This window comes from Heterocephalus glaber, unplaced genomic scaffold (genome assembly GCF_053883595.1).
Source record: "Heterocephalus glaber isolate CG9 unplaced genomic scaffold, H.glaber_assembly_v1.0 deba00001760, whole genome shotgun sequence".
Taxonomy (NCBI): domain Eukaryota; kingdom Metazoa; phylum Chordata; class Mammalia; order Rodentia; family Bathyergidae; genus Heterocephalus; species Heterocephalus glaber.
The window spans coordinates 6333836-6350324 of record NW_028258457.1 but is presented as its reverse complement, the minus strand read 5'-3'; the positions used below and the strand labels follow the sequence as shown (position 1 = coordinate 6350324).

The window sequence follows — 16489 nt, the reverse complement described above, 5'->3', positions numbered from 1 at the left end:
TTCAGCAGACAGAAGGGCAAGGGCCCAGACCCCGAGTGAGGGCTATTAGGCTGGAGGAAATGTCAGAAGCTGGCTTGGTCGCAGCACAGGGACCCAAGAACAAGGTGCTGGGTCTGAACGCACAGCTGCAGAGAGGAGGCTGGCTTTTGTCCAAAGGGCACTGGGGAGCCATGGTAGGGTTTAGAGCAGCATATTGCAAGTGCCACAGCCTTTGCACTAAGCGCCCTGAGGGCTCCCCCTCGGGCAGTGGCCGGAGGGGTCCCCCTAGAGCTGTCGCGGCAGCCCACGTGTCCCGCGAAGCTCCAACACCCCGCGGCCCACGTGCTCCCGCGGTCCTTTAAATATCCCTAGTCCACGTGACCAAGTCGGTCCTCCTCATTGGCCGGAGGGGGGCGTGGCGGCTGCGCGGCTGCGCACTGACGCTCAGGGGGGCCGATCCCGCCCAGGCTCCGCCCCTCGGCGGCGGCGGCGGAAGGGATGACGTCACCGGTTGGGGGCGCGCGAGCCGCAGTGAGTGTCCTCCGCCGCCCGCCCGCCCGCCCGGCAGCCCGGCCGGCGCGCGCACGCCGCGAGCCGCTGGCGCTCGGGGCTCCGCTCGGATCCCATGCAACAGCCAGGATGTGAAGCGGGGCAGAGCCGGGGGAGCCCAGCCCAGCCAGCCTGCTGCAGGTAAATGCAAAAAAAAAAAAAAGCAAAAAAACCCCGTGCATTTGATTGCAAGAAAGAAAGAAAGAAATGCAGCCGCCCGAGTGGGGGTGGGGGCGTCTCGGCGGCGGAGCGGGCAGCGCGCCGGCTTTGTGCTCCCGGCCATTGTGATCCGATCCGAGTGCCCGCTGCACCGGGGTGGGCGCCCGGGCGCCGGCGGGCGAGGCCGGGGTCGGGCGGGCCGGGGCTCCCGGGGAGGTGGCATGCGCTCCGGGCCCGCGGCGTTGGACGCTGCCCAGCGCCGCCCCGCGGCTGCACCACCCCGGCTGCGGGTGGGAACGCGCGCGGTGTCGCCTGCCAGGGGTCCTCGGGCGGGTCCTTGGGGGGAATTCGATGGGGGCATGCGGCGTGGAGCCCGGGACTGGGGTCTTCAGGTGGGCCCTAGCCGGGGAGCCCGGGGCCATGGTCCCTGCCTAGGTCCTCTTCCCAGGAGACCCCGGCTCCGTGCGTCCTTCGGGGAGGGGGCGCCCCTCAGGCACCCAGGCCTGCCCCACCCTTTTACCTCCGCGGTGCCCCCTCCTCTCCAGCTCCCCCCAGCCTCCCAGGCGCCGGGAGCCTCAGCCCCAGCTTCCCGGGACTCTGGGCGCACGGGGGCGCGCGCCCGGCATCCCGACCTCATCCTCTCCGCGAGCGCGGGGGGCTCCGCGGGGATCCCGAGGGACGGGCAGCCGCCCCACGGCTCCGCACGCCCGTAAGCCCCCCTTGGGGGCCGGGGGGAGGGGCAGTGACGTCATCTAGGGGGCGGGGCGGCAGGATCCAGGTTGCAGGGGCTGGGGCCACTCTGGGAGGGGACCCCCCCTTGGGCTCGCTGCGCCCGCATCCTAGGTGCGCGGCTTTGGCCAAGTTCCCCGATCTTTGTGGGAATCTCCAAAATTTAGGATGCCCCCACCGCCACCTCCCCTTTCTCAAAGCCGGTGCACTTTCCCCACCAATCTCTTCCCCAAATGTGGGGACCCCCGTTGATCTGCTTCCTTTCCAAAATTCTCAAATCGGGGAACCCCACTACTACCACCAGAAGCCAGTCTCTTTTAAAGACACACCCCCCCGAAATCTAGGCCTTCCTTTCTCACCAGTTCCTCGCCTCAGACCCTCCTTTCGCAGGCCCCTGAATCTGCAGCATTGGAGAACACCCCGCTTTCTACAGCCCTTCGTCAAATTCAGGGGCTCCCTAATGAAGCCCCTCTTCTGCACCCCTTCTGGGTGCACCTCCCTCTCCTGGCTCAGCCGGGATTCCCATGCCACCCTGTCTCAGTCTAGGGGGTCCCCATTCTGAGCATCTCACCCCCACCAGGAAAAACCTCAGCGTGGGCAGTGCAGCTGTAAAGGGGCCTCGGAGACCGGGGTGCCCCTGCCGAGCCCTGTGGGCTCTGAGAACCTGGACAAACCTACAGGGTCCTCCAGGGTTCCAAGGACGAGGGACCCACCTGCTCTGGATCCCCTTCCGCCTCCCCTGCACTTTGGCGTTTTAGATTCCAGCTCTTTGATGTTCCCATCGCTGCTGTCCCTGGGGTGAGGGGTGCAGGACCCTTCCCTGTTTGGGGTGCCCTGTCCCCCCACGGTGCCGCCTTCTGCTGCCCGCCTGCGCCTGCACTTCTGACACCAGCTGCCGCCGCCAGAGCTTGGAGCTTTTATTGATGGCCGAGGGACTCAGCCACCACCGTTTGGTGTCACCCCTCCCCCTCGCAGGGTCCCTTCCTTTGTGCCCCCTCCCCCTGCCAGCCTCGGTGCCTTCTGTCCCTCTTTTCTCTCTCCTCCCGTGCCAGCTGATACTTTGGCGAAGAAAGGCAGGCAGCTGGGGCTGGGGGTGGCTGTTCCCCACCCCCGAATCCCAGAGCCCAGTGGCTTGGGTCCTGGGGCTCCAGCTCCCTCGGGGTCCCAGGGCTCCTGCGATGCCCCGCTCGGGGCGTCTCTTTCTACCTGCCTTCTCCCAGAGCTGCCTCTTCTCTCCGGAAAGCCTCGTCCTGCCCTGTCCCCCGGGCCTGGGGGGCACCTTCACTGTGACAGTGCACTTCTGTGTGGTGCCAGCCTCCCCCCAGCCCTCTGGGGGCCACCACCCGCCATCCTCGATGGCCCTGGGAGTTGGTATAATTGGGCTCAGGCAAACACACCGTCGCAGGAGACCCGGCCTGCCTGGTGAGCTCATGTGCTTTTTCTGTGCTTGTCACCCTGGCCAGGGCGGATGACATCGGACCCCAGGGGGTGACAGAGGCTGGCGACCTGAGTGGCCATCCCGAGGAGGAGATGCGGTCCCCAGGGGCGGCTCCTGGCGGGCACCCCGCTCCGTGGGATGTGGGGGATGGGCACCCTGGCGTGGCCGGGGCCCCTCTGACCCTTGTGTGTGGCGGCTGCAGAGAAAGCGGAGATTCAGACCCAGGCTTTCGGCTGCAGCCAGGGCAGAATGAATTGGCTTTGATCCTGTGTCGTGTTCTTAACCCCTCTGGAGGAGGGGGGCAGGCTTTCATTTTGTCCCTGCTTCCCGAAGGATTCTGGCCACCTCTGTGTCCCCCTTGGTGACAGGGGCTTTTCCCCTCAGGTCTGGGACGTGGGGGTCTGAGGGCAGCTTCGTGGGGCTCAGGCCTTTAGTGGGGGTGTCACAGAATAAGTGGATAGATCAGGAATCGTCAGCATCCACCCGGTTTCTTCTTTGGGTCACGTGGAGCGCCGGATTCCGCCTGGGGCTCCAGACTTGGGCCAGGCCGAGGAGGCAGCTCCGGCTCCACTCAGCTGCATTTTGCCAGGATGTGACTCTGTTTCCCTGCCTGCCTCCAGGGTCTGCACGGAGCAGCGTTTCCCAGGGAGACCTGTGGCTTCAGCGGTCACTCCAGGGACTGTGTGGCTGTGGTCATGGCCGGTGCGGTTGGGGACCGGGACGTGTGGCAGAGGTGACAGGACCTGGTGGCCCGGGATTCACCTGTCTGCCATTCTAGCGGCACCACGGTGCAGGTGGGGGAAGGAGGGGCACAGAGAGAGTTCAGGATGGGGGTGAGCCAGGAAGAGAACCCTAAAAATAAAGTCGAGTATTTATAAACCCAGCGGGTTTGGGGGATAATTGATGAAGCTTGATGTTTTCGGCAGAGAGCGGTTCCTGCTTCCCCCACCCCATCAGGCTGTGTCTGTGGCATCGATGGGAGCCAGGAAGACTGGGATCGGGCATGGGGTTGGGGGTGTAGCTGGGTCCTTTCTTGGGGTCCCCTGCGGGCTCGGGACTGGACGCTATGGGCTCCCTTGAAGAATCGCAGACAGCAGCACACCCTGTGCCTTCCGCCCTTCCTTGTCCTTCCTGTGACAAAAGACACCGGGGTGGAGGATCTGGAGGGTCCCCGGCGGCTCCCGGCCTCCCCTGGGGATGAGGTGATGGTGGGACCCGCCCTGGCCTGGCCCGGAACAAAGGCCTGGGGCACAGCCGGCCGGGCTGTACGCTCCCTGCTGAACCCCGCGCTGCAGGCTGGGGCCCAAGGGGAAGGGAAGGGGTCAGAAGGAGTCAGCATTCACTCTGTGTTGTCCTGTCACCAGGGGGCACTTTGAGGTCTGGAATCAGTAACGGGACCACCAGGGCAGGATGCGGAAGGAAGGAAGGCAGGCAGCTGGGGCTGGGGGTGGCTGTTCCCTGCCCCAAATTCCAGAGCCCAGTGGCTTGGGTCCCGGGGGCTGTAGCTCCTGTGAGGTCCCTGTCCCCCTATGATGCCCTGCTCAGGGTGGGGAGCTGCCTCACCTTGCTCTGAAAACCACAGCCTGGAGAGGCCAGTCTGGGCACCGAGACACAGGGTTCGGGGTGGTGACATGTGGGTGTCCCTGACCCCGAGGGTCAAGGGTACTGAGTGTTGTACGTGGCTCCCCTCCCTCTCCCCTCCCCTGTCTCTCCCTCCCCTCTTCTTTGCAGTACTAGGAATTGGACCCATGGCCTTAGCACTGAGCTCCATCCCCAGCCCTTTTTTAAAAATTTTATTTTGACACAAGGTCTCACTAAGTCACCAAGCTGCCTGGGACCCTCCTGCCTCAGCCTCCCTCAGTAGTGGGATGGCTGGTGTGCACCATCACGCACTGCTACCCTTTTCTTTAAGCTAAGAAAATTCACTCAAAACAATCCTCGTGGTATACAGCCGGGGCTGGGCTGTAGCTCAGTGGTAGCCAGGGCTCGCCTAGCACCCGAAGGCTTCATTCCCAGCACAGCCAAAAAGAAAAACCAGCCTGGTGCACCATTTCTGTCTGTCTCTGGCTGGTATTTCAGAGGTGCTGGGGGGCCGTGCGTGGGGGACGTGTAGAAATCAATCGGCTTACGCGTGTGCAAAGGCGAAAATTAACGGGCAGATAATGGTGACTCAGCCGGGGCCTGACTCTCACACTCTTTATTTTTGTCTCTCCTCCTTTTTCCTTCCTCTCTTTTCTTTCGTCCTCTTCCTCCTCCTCCTCCTCCTCCTCCTCCTCCGTGTGCTGCTGGTCCCCTTGCTGTCCTCAGCCAGCCCGGCCGGACCTGCGCTCCATGCTACTCTGGGGGTGGTGGAATCTCCCCTCCCCTCCCCTCCCCTCCCGCGTCCTGGAGCCCCAAGATTCCAGGGCCCCTAAAGAATCCCAGACCCCACCCAGCCGGGCTCCAGCGGGTTTTCTGGGTCACACGGACGCTGTGCTCAGTGGCCGCTGCCAGGTGAATCACCGGCGTCCCTTTTTGAAAAAGGGTGGATTTTGCCCATGATAGGCTCTCGGCTACCTGGGTCACCCCTGCCGCTTTTGAGTTTTATTTTTATCTTATTTTATTTTTATCTTTGTTATTCATCTGTTGTAGAAAAACCAGGCGTTTTCTCTTTCTTTTTTTTTTTTTTTTGAGACAGGGTCTCACCATGTAGTTCTGTCTGGCCTTGAACTCACTGTGGAGCCCAGGCTGGCCTCAAACTTGTGGTGATCCTCCTGCCTCAGCCTCCCGAGTACTGAGATGACGGCGTGCACCATCACACCGGGTCCCTTTTGGGGGGGGGGCCTGTTTCTCCTTCCTTCCTCTCTCCCTGCGCGACTTCCATCTCTGTCCCTTGTCCGCAGAACAGTGACTTTGCCTGGGAAATGAGATAACCCTCTGGATTCCCACATAGAGCTGTCGTCAGCTCCTCCTGTGCTGTGCAGACTGGGCCAGGTTGCTCGAACTCTCTGTGCTCTGTGGTTGCTACTACCTGACCGTCCCAGCCTGCGTCCATCCAAGGAGCCCTAGTCGGGCCCGGGCCTGGCAGGCAGAGCTGCAGCAGCCTGCAGAGGGGCGGGAAGATGCTGCATTGTGGGGCTGTCGCGTGGGTAATTGAGTGTTGGTGGAAATACAGGGGTTCTGGGGAAGGGGCGGCCACTCGGCTGCGTGTGTATAATTTGATGTCACGTATAATTAACCCTGTGATTAGCAAATGAGGGGGTGGGGGACTGGAATAGTGGCTCCAACTTACTTGGTTGTCTGTGCCCCATTTGAGGAGCTCGGGTAAGCGAGCAAATCTACTGCCTCCTCAGTCCACTGACCTTCAGTCCTTTTCCACTTGGTGCCATTGGGGTCTCCTTTGAGGACAGTGGAAACGTAGGCACAGAGCAGGATCTACATCGGCCTGAATCACATAGCCTATAAGTGACAGCACAGAGAGTCTACCCAAGCATTTTGGATGCTGAATTTCCTTCCTTCCTTCTTTCTTTCCTTCTTTCCTTCCTTCTCCTGTACTGGGGATTGAACCCAAGGCCTTCACACTGAGCTACATCCCTGCCCTTTGTATTTTTACTTTTTTTTTTTTTTTTGGTACCGGGGATCGAACTCAGGACCTTGCGCTTGTGAGGCAGGTGCCTGAACCACTGAGCTAAATCCCCGGCCCTGTATTTTTACTTTTTAGACTGGGTCTCTCTAAGTTGCCCAGGCTGGGCTTGAACTTGAGATCCTCCTGCCTCAGCCTCTCAGAGTGCTAGAAGACAGGCATGTGCCACCGTGCTGGGTCTGGCTCCCAAGTTCTTTAGCAGCTGCTCCTCCTCAAAGGCTGACTGCATGAATGGATCAATGAATGCTGCCTGCATTCCAAGCCTGGAAATGGGGCTCGCCTCATGGGCCCGCGATTGCCCCCACCTCCGGCTCTGCCCCATCATGGGCTGGGGAGCGGGCAGCCTTGGCCTAGGGTCTCTGCGAGCTGCCTGCCTTCCCTGCCCACCTTCCTGGCTCCCTGCAGCTCAGCTCCCGCCAGGAGCCTGGCCCAGTGCTGCCGCAGAAGTGGGGCGGCCTTGATTAGGCAGCCAGCGACGGGGAACGCCCCAGTTTCCAGCGGCTGAGTCATCCTGCCGCGTTTGCCAGACCCCGTGCAGGGGCTGCACAGGGCCAGGGGCTGCTGGGAAGCCGCTGCCAGGAAGGTCCTGGTGCGGATCAACAGATCAAACAACGATACCCACCGTCTGGGAGGCTGATGCAGGAGGGTCGCACGGATGAGCCCAGCAAGACTGAGTGACTTGGAGAGACCCTGTTTCAAAATGAAAAAGAAAAATTCGGCGCCTGCCTCCCAAGTGCAAGGTCCTGAGTTCAATCCCTGGTACTAAAAAAAGAAAAAGAAAAAGGCCTGGAGACATCCCGTGTGGGTTCCATCCGCAGTACTGCAAAAAAACACTATAAATTTGGGAGCCAGACCCTGGATCCCAGCCTAGCTGCTTCCCCGCTGTGAGGCTCAGGCTCGAGATGGAGCGGCTCTGTGCCTCAGTTTCCCGATCTGTCCACAGGGCCTGTGACAGCATCTCCCTCCTCGTAGAGACCATTGAGAAGCGGGCGAAGTGCTGTCTCCCTGGTGGCAGAAGGGTGGTTGAGTCCCCTCCCTCGTCCCTCCGTCCTTTCCTTTCTCTATAAACTGAAGACAAAACTGACATCGGGGCTGCAGCAGTGAAGCCGCGGGCCTGGTCTGCTGCTGAGGCAGAGTGGCCGAGCAGGGGAGATAAACGCAGGGCAGTGTCGCTGAGCAGTGTGGCAGAGGAAAGCCTGTTGGGCATGCTGAGGGGCTGGGAGCAGGGCTTTCTTCAGTGGGCAGAGGGCCGCTGTCAAAGTCCCCGCTGCCAGGACGGCCCCAGAGGGGCCAGAGAGGGCGAGGAAGGCCCGGGAGCGGGAGTCAGGGCCTGAGGGGCGCTGAGGCGGAAGACGTGGCCCGGGGCTCCCTGTGGCCGCCAGAACCGGATCAGCCTGGTTTTCCAAGGAAAACCAGAAATCCAGGCCCACGTGAAACTGCCCTGCTTTACACTTGTGCGTCTTTCCATTCCCTACAACACCGTAGAGATGCATGGGATGAACGCCCAGCTCTTGAGCGGTTTCTTTTCTTTCTTGCAGTGCTGAGGTTGAACCCAGGGCTTTCACTGAGCTGCATCTCCAGCCCATTTTAGTTTTTTTGTTTTTTAGGGGGTTTTTTGGTACCAGGGATGGAACTCGGGACCTTGTGTGTTGAAGCAGGCAGTGGAACCACTGAGCTAAATCCCCAGCCCCCCCATTTTAGTTTTTATTTTGAAACAGGGTCTCTAAGTCTTAAGTTGCTCAGGCTGGGCTTGAACTTGCAACCCTCCTGCCTCAGCCTCCCAGAGGGCTGGGGTGACAGACGTGTGCTGCCATACCCAGCTCCCATGGGCTTTGACCCCTTCCTTATCATTTGTCAGTCACGTGGCCTCTGATGGCCTCTATGAGCCTCAGTTTCCTGGGCTGTGAAATGGGTTTTCGGGTCCCACGCCTCACTGGGCAACCCTGGGAAACAGATCGCGCCGTCTGGCTCGATAGTCGCCTCTGATTAGATTAATCTCGGCTGTCAGGAGAGGCCTGATTTAAATTAAATGCCTCGTGGAGTCCTGGGCCCACTGTTTTCCTCCTCTTCTCAGAGCCGCTGTGGCTCTGCTCGGCCTGGGGTGATTCTGTCCTGGGGAGGCCGTGTCTGGGGACATCGGTGGCTGTCACACTGGGGGAGCTGCTGGCCTGGAGCCATGGGGGCTCAGCAGCCTGCAGTGCCCGGGACATCCACAGCATGCCTGGCCCCAGTGTGCACAATGGCGCAGTGATTTGAAAACTCTTGATTTATCCTAAGACCCAAGGCAGAGAGAGAAATGAGGCAGCCAGCAGCACACACACCCTGTGCACTGCCTGAGTCACGGTGCTTGGATCTCCACGGGCTCCTCGCCCATCCAGGTCCTGCCGCCTAGTTTACTATGGGAGTGGGTAACTGTCTGGTGGATTTTATTTTATTATTATTTTTTTGTGCCAGGGATTGAACTCAGGACCTTGCCCTTGCCAGCAGGTGCAGCACCACTGAGCTACATCCTCAGCCCAGTCTGGTGGATTTTAGCAAGTGGGACTGATTGTGGTTTCCAGTGACAGCGCCGTCTGCACCTCCTGAAACCAACTGGGCACAGAAAGGCTGCCAGGACCCAGACTTTTCATGTTGCTCCTTGGCACCCAGATGCTGGCCCTGCTGGGGAAGGGTTTGGGGGCTCTGAAAGCCCGGGGCTGGACTCCTGATGCAGTCCTTTTACTGGCTCTGGGGGGTCACCCCGATATTCCCTTCCCACGGCCTCAGTTTTCTCATCTGTGAAGTGGGGCAGAATCTCACCTGCCGCCTCTGTGGGGAGGGGCTGGATGCCTATCGGGTGCTCGGGGATTTGGGGATCCCCCCAGACAGTCTCAGAGGACCGGACCTGAGGGGAGAGTGAGGCCCCAGGTGCCCAGCCCACCTGTGCTTCCCAGTTCTACCCTGGAGTAGCCCTGGGCGTCACCTTGTCCTGCAAATGGGCACACTGAGGCACGCACACTTAAATTGCCCAGGCTGGGCTCCATCTCATGGCCCTCCTGCCTCAGCCTCCTGGAGTGCCGGGATCACAGGCCGTGCCCAGCTCCTGTCACCCCCTCCAACCCACTCTCTCCACCAGGCCCGGCTCCTGCGCCAGCCTGGGTGGCCCCGTCAGCCATGCGGCGGGCGGTGATGGGGGACGCCCTCCTTGGGCTCCTGGAGGCTGGTGCCCGCATCCCACCCTGACAACGGGGCAGAGGCGGCATCGCAGGAAGGGGCCACACTGCTGCTCATCTCTCCCCGCCCTTGGGCAGGGGCCGGAAAGCAGCCCCAGAGCGGAGATGCTGTGTGGCCTCGGGCGCATGCTCGCCCTCTCTGGGCCTTGAGCGCCCTCTGAGCTGTGTGCAGAGCCACGATGGACGGAATGGGGAGCACACAAGCCGGGGGGGGCGGGCCTGTGGACAGGTGCTGGAGGTGAGGGGCCCAGAGTCGGCCCGTGCCATTTCTGGCCTCTGGGGGAGCCCAGAGGGGCTGGGACCCCAGAAAGAGCTCAGTGCAGAGTGAGACAAGTGGAAGACTCAGCCAGAACCAGCTGGTCTTTCTCAAGGTTGAATTTGACCCTCAACACAGATAAGTGCAAGATCCTGAGTTTGATCCCCAGTACCAAAAAAAAAAAGAAAAAGAACACAGATTTCAGCTGGGTGCAGTGGTGCAGGCCTGTCATCTGAGCACTTGGGAGGCTGAGACGGGAGGATCTCAAGTTCTAGTCCAGGCTGGACAATTTAAGGATACTTGTCTAAAATAAAAAATAAGAAGGGTCAAGATGGAGCTCAATGCAGAGGCCCTCAGTTCCACCCCCAGTATTGCAAGAAAAAAGAATGATATTAAATCCTTTTCCATCCCTGCTGCCCAGTGTAAGGCTGTGGCCCTTCGCAGCCGGGACAGAACTGGCGGGGCTGGGGCACAGCACGGTGGGCAGAGGGGCCTGGGGTGCCCGCTGCCTCTGGCCATTAAGATTCTCCATCTCTGCCCAGTTCCTCCCGCTCAGCTGGGGAGAGGAGATTTCTTCCTGAATTCAATTAATGAGCCTATTAAAAACTATTTATTTTCCCTGACAGTTGTTTATGGAGGAGAAGGAGATGAATTGCCCTGGGTCCTCGACAGGCAGGGGTGAGGCAGGATAGGGGGCTGCAGGGGGCCCAGCCTGTGGGCACTGACCTGAACCTTGGGCTTAGCTGAGCCAGGCCTGCACCCTGGGGATCCGTGAAAGCCGTCACAGTTGGGGCAGAGTTTCTCAGATGTGCTGGCTTGAAATCTAAGATGTGGCCCCGAGGTCACCCGTTTCTGGTGGGGTCTCCCAACAGCCCTTCATGTCCCATGCTCTATAACAATTGGACTCTACAATTTTTATCTGGACACATGGTCACCAGGGAGAGGAAGGAAGACATTTCCTGGTATCCTTTGCAGCTGTCGGCACCATCTGAATCATTCTGGAATAAATGAACAGGATTTCCTGGAAATGTCTTTAAAGAGAGGTGGTGCATGGTTCTTTCACCTCCCACCGGGAATGTGGAAGTGATGGCAGTTGCTCAGGCAGCTGTATTGGACCCTGAGGCAGGCGTTATGGCTAACACTGGAGAATGAAGGAGATATAAAGAGCCTGGGCCCTGCTGATAGGGGCAAAATAGCCCTGCGGGGTTACCTGGGGGCTCCTCTTCTGTGCCTTTTCTGGCACTTGCAGGCCAACTTGGTCTTCAGGGTGGTCACACATGAACCCCAGGACACAGTGCTCTCGGAGATGTGGCTGTTTGCTCTCAGGAGCCTCCTCCCTCTCCCTGCTGGTCACTGCCTTTGGCTCTGCCTCACCATCAGGTCTGGCTCCTGGACCATCCACCTCCTGCAGCAGGGACTCGAGAGCAAGCAGTGCGTCCCTGCCACACAGAGCCTTCTAGGGCTCCCACCTCCCTGGGGCCAAAGCCCAAGTCCTCCCGGCAGCCCATGGGGGCCTGCACAGCCCACCCATCCCCTCCCCACCTCTCTTCCCTCCCTCCCTCTTGTGCTCTCTGCTCCAGCCACATGGGATCCTTATTGCCCATGCACCATGCCAGGCTCTATGCCGCCCCAGGGCCTTTGCACAGGTTGTTTGATTGATCTGCAATGCCGATGTGGACACAACTCCCTCCTTGCCCTTCTCCAGGTCTTTTTCTTTTCTTTTTTTTGAGACAGGCAGGGTCTCACTGTGTAACTCAGGTTGGCCTTGGCCTCGTGCTGATCTTCCTGCTTCCGAGTGCTGGAATCACACAAGTGCCACACACACACACACACACACACACACACACCCACCCACCCACCCACCCACCCACCCCGGCTTCTCCAGGCCATGATTCTGACCGTATTTAAATCTGCAGCCCAGCCGTCCACCCGGCTCCACATTTCCAGGTCCTAGCTTGGCTTTGCCCCAGGGCCCGGCCAGTCTGTCCGGGCGTCTTGTCGCCTGTTGGGGACAGCATCCCTGCCTGGCTCCTCCTCTGGCGCCCACAGGGGCTCGGGGTTCTGCACCCGGCTCTCCATTCCCACAGAGGACACCAGGCCCTGAGCCCCCCGCCGGGGCCCCCAGCCTCCCCGTTCCTGTGAGGCTCTTCCGCCGCCCCCACTTTCTCGCCTCGGCCTCCAGAAATAGCTGTGCCCCGAGTTCCGGCTCTGCCGCCCACGCGTGACGCGGGGCCTCCCCTCGCAGGAGCATCGCTGGCTACGTTTCAGCCCCGCGGGGCAGCTGCTTATCCCCGTGGCCACCAGGGCTCTGGTGTGGGCTGAGGAGTCCGGGCCATCACCCTGGGAAGCCCTGGAAGGTGAATTCTTGTCCCACATGTCCAGAGCCTGAACCCTGGTGCTGGTGCTGGTGCTGTCCCTGTTTCTGTGCTTTGCCTCTCTGGGCCTCAGTTTCCCCACCTGTGGAAGGGACAACATGGCAACCTTGACCTCCTCCCACCCTTAAGAGGGCCCAGCATGGTAGCACTGAGCAGGGCTGTGGTTAAAAGGTGGTTATTTTCGAAGTAGTTATCGGAGCTGGGTGATGGTGCACGCCTGTCATCCAGCACTCGGAGGCTGAGGCAGGAAGATCACCATGTTGGAGCTCAGCCTGTGCAACTTTAGTGACTTAGTGAGACCCTCAAAAAATAAAAAGGGCCAGTTCAAAGGCCCTGTGGTCCACCGCAGTCCTGGGGGGGTAAAGCCATCGGGTGCCCCACGCCAGCCCCTCCTCAGGGTGGAGTCTGAGCATCCCGTGGGGCTTCGAGGTCCAGCACCAGACACTCAGGCCCCGAGGTGGCCACCCCTGCTTCCGTCCCTGCAGCAGGTGCCAGCTGCCGGTGGCAGAGGCTGCGGCGAGGGCACAGATGGGGACAGGAAGGGCTGGGCCAGAGTGGGCGAGGGCACTTCTGCCACCAGCCCCCGGGAGCAGCCACTTGGCTCACGGCCACCAGCCCGGAGCAGTGCCCTGGGTCACCGGGGAGGGGGTTCATGCTCAGGTCCTCGCCGGGCGCTGTGCTGGGACTTGGCGGGGACAGTCCTGTGGTCAGTGAGCAACCAGGGGCGGGAACCCTGAAAACCGTGAGAAAGGGGACTCGGAGTGAGGGGTGAGTGTTGTCATTGAGAGGCTGTGGGACAAGGTCACAGCAGAGGTGACAGTGGAGGGACACGCACATGCAGGTGAGGAGGAGCCCAGTGAATGTATGGAGCAGGGTTCCAGCCAGAGAGCCCAGCTGTCCAAAGGCCCTGGGGTAGGACGGAGCTAGGGAGGTGTGGCTCACAGAGTGTCAGTCAGCAAACGTTGCTGGACTGTGTGAGGCTAAAGAGGAGCTCCGTGGATCCCTCAGAGCACCTGGGAGGAAAATCCTGGTACCCAGGGGAGACAACATCAACCATCACCCACCCCACCCCACCCCCCATAATGGGGAACAGTGCTGTGGGCAGAACTCTGGGGCAAAAGGTGACTTGGAAAAGCTGGCCCTGGAACACAGAAAACACGGGCTGGGGATCTTCCTTAACAATTCCCTCTTGTTAGGAAGCTCAGGAGAAATGTGTTTAGAAATCTGAGTTGGAAGAAGTAGAAAAAAGCCAGGCACGGTAGCACACACCTGTCATCCCTGCACTCTGGGAGGCTGAGGCAGGAGGACCGCAAATTCCAGCTCAGCCCAGGCAGCTTAGCAATTTAGCGAGATCCTGACTCCAAATTCAAAGGGCCGGGCCTGGAGCTCAGTGCAGAGGCCCTGAGTTCAACCCTACCTAGTACAGGAAAAGTACAGAAAAGGCTCCTTCACCTGAACAAAGTCTCGTGTTACGGTGGTGTAATCGGGGTGTTGTTCGTTCCTTGTGGTTGATGCTTCGGATCCTGGTGCGTCTTGAACGCAAGGAAAGACAGAAGCCCCCAGAACCGCCTGGGGGAGGGGAGGCAGAGGAGGCGTCTTAGAGGAGGTGGCGCTGGTCTGGGGAGTGCTGGCCAACAGGAGTTGCCTGGGTGGAGAGCAGGGCCGGGTGTTCCGGGCGTGGCCAGGGCTTTCTGCTGGGTCTCCGTGAGCCCCGGGTGACATCGATGCCTCCTTTGTCCAGCGCTGGGCCAGCGCACGGTGGGTGCTGCTCAGATGGACCGTGCCGATCGGTCTTGAGCCAGTGGCCGGGGGGGGGAATCTCGCAGTAGGTGGGCACCGCTCCCGGGACCAGGTGGGAGAGATGGCGCGTGCGTGTTGCTTTCTGCTAATGGCACTGAAAAAGGCCCGAGACCCAGAGGTTTGGTCTTTTCTGAAGCCCCTCGGCTCCTCATCCCAGCTACTAAGGAAGCGCTGTAGGTCCTCAGCTCGAAAGGTGGAGAAACCCAAATCAAACTGACCTTAGTGAAAAGCAGGGGAGCTGGCTCTCATAGCTGAAGGAAACATATTCAAGGACGCTGGCTTCAGGAACGGCTTGATGCAGGGACTCCAGCTCGGAACTGTTAACAGATGATGAAAAACAAAACCCAAGAGAGATTGAGGAGCTCACTCCATTGACTCCACAGCCCAGGTTTTCCCGAGCTGAGGAGGGGGTGACCCTGCTTTACTGGTGGGGAAACTGAGGTTCACAGAAGGGAAGAGGCTTGCTCAGGTCTTAGATCCTGCGCCTCATGCAGGACAGGTGTCACTGAGGTGACAGAGACACCCCTGGCCCGTCACCGGCCGCGGGCTCCTCCAGGTCTGCCCTCTTCTGGCACTGGGTGTCGGGGACCATTCCCCCAGCCGGCCACCTTGTGTCTCCACACCCGGGCTCCTGCGCCTCTGCCTCGACTGCCCCAGAGCCTTCGCCCTGAGTGATGTCTGTGCCCACTACACAGAGCCTGACCTGTAACTATTAGCAAATATTCTTATATTGCTATTATTGCTTTGGCATTAGGAAATACAGATCTGTTGACCTCCTCCCCCTTTCCCGGAACATCCTCTGCCCATGGCTCTGTGCTGAGCACTGTCACACTATAGGGACATAAAAAACTGGGAGCTCCTTTTTTGGGGCTGCATACTATTCCACCAGATATATAGTCTCTCCCTGCTAACCTGCCTGTGTGTGTCCTTTGCCTTCCTGTGACGTGAGCCCCGGGGCAGCTTTGGCACACTACACATGGCCAGGTGTGGGTCGCACACTTTAGCACCAGGCACAGAGAATCTGCAGCCTCGGGCCCCCCCCCCCAGTAAGTGAGCCTTGGCACCCCCAGAATGCTCTGCAAGGAGAGGAAGGTTTTTCCTCTCCATCTCTGCCGTGACTTTCCCACAGCGCTGGTTCCAGCCTCCACCCAGAGGAAGGCTGGCAGGAAAAGTGTCCCCATGTTTAGAAAATAGTCATTCTGCCCTCTTTGGACCCAAGACCCTGCTGGGGAGTCTAGAGAGCCAGAGATGGGAATTTATTGAGCCCCTCCTGCGTGCCCAGCCCTGATCTGGTGCTGGGAACAGAGTAGGGAGGAGACGGATGGAAAATGCTCCCCTTGGCGTGTGGTGCTGCTCGCTTGTCTTCACCCCTTAGGAGGCTGAGGCAGGAGGAGTGTGCATTTGAGGCCAGCGTGAGCAACTTAGCAAAACCCTGCTTTAAAAAGGGGCTGGGCGTGGAGGAGCACACCTGGAAGCCCAGCACTTGGGAGGCTGAGGCAGGAGGATCACCTCAAGTTCGAGGCCAGCCTGGGTGGCTCAGGGTGAGCGCTTGTCTAGCATGTGCAAGGCTCTGGGTTCTATTCCAGAAAAGAGGGAAGAGACCGAGGGAAGGGCAGGCTGCAAGAAAATAATGAATGAATAGGTTAAATATTTATGAAGGGCCTGTTGTACACCAAGGACAGGGTAGGTGATGTGGAATGCTACAGAGTCAAGACAGGTGTTCTAGGTGGCAACAATGGCTGTGCAAAGGCCCTGGGGTAGGACAGAGCCTAGTACACAGTGTTGGGCAGGAGGAGTGCAGAGGGATTGAGAGCTGGCTCAGGCAAGTGGCCCTGGCTGCACACATGGGTTGGGACTTGGAAAGCTTGGTTTATAGAAGATACTGAGCCCAGAGAGGTTAAGGCACTTACCTAAGGTCACCCAGCACATGGCAGAGACCTGACTTCAGTAGTTGTGGCTTTTGGTGATTTCCAGCCTCCAGCCTCCAGCCTCCAGCCTCCAGCCTCCAGCCTCCAGCCTCCAGCCTCCAGCCTCCAGCCTCCAGCCTCCACTCTCCCCTCTCCCTCTCCTCACTCTGCTCCCAGGGCATGGAGCCATGTAGGCCTGAGTGCCAGGGGTCTTGATGAGGGCTGCACCCCACTGTACACTCAGGGTTCCTTCTGCTTGTGTCTCCCCCTGCTTCCCTGTTCCCATTAATGAAGGAAAGGAGCGGGAGGGAGTGAGCAAAATTATATACACACAAACATCCAAAAATTAGTTTAGGATCCGGGCCAAGAACCACTTGCGCTTGGCCAGGCATTGTGGGTAATTCATCGCTGATTACCATAAAAGCCATAGCGCGGCTGACAGGCGGCTGCAGGGCTTTTGTTT

The 16489-nt window shown here is 59.7% G+C and overlaps 2 protein-coding genes and 1 long non-coding RNA gene across 33 annotated transcripts in view; 1 reads left to right on the top strand and 2 right to left on the bottom strand.

Annotated features, from left to right (window-relative positions):
- Window positions 1–493: 493 nt before the first annotated feature.
- Window positions 494–16489, top strand: part of Ptprs (protein tyrosine phosphatase receptor type S) — a 76161-nt gene continuing 60165 nt past the window's right edge. For 20 of the 29 annotated variants that reach the window (XM_087201270.1, XM_087201269.1, XM_087201268.1 and 17 more), the window contains exon 1: window positions 513–669. The gene's annotated coding sequence lies outside the window, so the exon portion shown is untranslated. Of the gene's footprint in view, window positions 670–16489 lie in introns of all 29 variants that reach the window. The other 9 variants (XM_021245101.2, XM_087201275.1, XM_087201277.1 and 6 more) reach the window with 2 other exon arrangements.
- LOC147821201 (uncharacterized) lies at window positions 5480–11477 on the bottom strand. Its single transcript, XR_015447431.1, has 2 exons — window positions 11155–11477; window positions 5480–10942 (listed from the first exon to the last, which is right to left on the bottom strand). It is a non-coding gene; the product is annotated as an uncharacterized LOC147821201 (long non-coding RNA).
- On the bottom strand, window positions 11628–16321 carry LOC110345933 (uncharacterized). Of its 3 annotated transcripts, none has more exons than XM_087201284.1 (5): window positions 16030–16321; window positions 14338–14436; window positions 13772–13964; window positions 11844–12401; window positions 11628–11742 (listed from the first exon to the last, which is right to left on the bottom strand). In XM_087201284.1, exons 1-4 carry the CDS (start codon window positions 16206–16208, stop codon window positions 11895–11897), a joined length of 978 nt encoding a protein of 325 aa, XP_087057410.1. In that variant the 5' UTR covers window positions 16209–16321; the 3' UTR covers window positions 11628–11742; window positions 11844–11894. The 3 variants fall into 3 exon arrangements, 2 of the variants coding, with proteins under 2 accessions (XP_087057410.1, XP_087057409.1); XM_087201283.1 differs by having other exon boundaries at window positions 13772–14213; window positions 16030–16314; XR_015447427.1 differs by having other exon boundaries at window positions 11844–13052; window positions 13772–14436; window positions 16030–16143.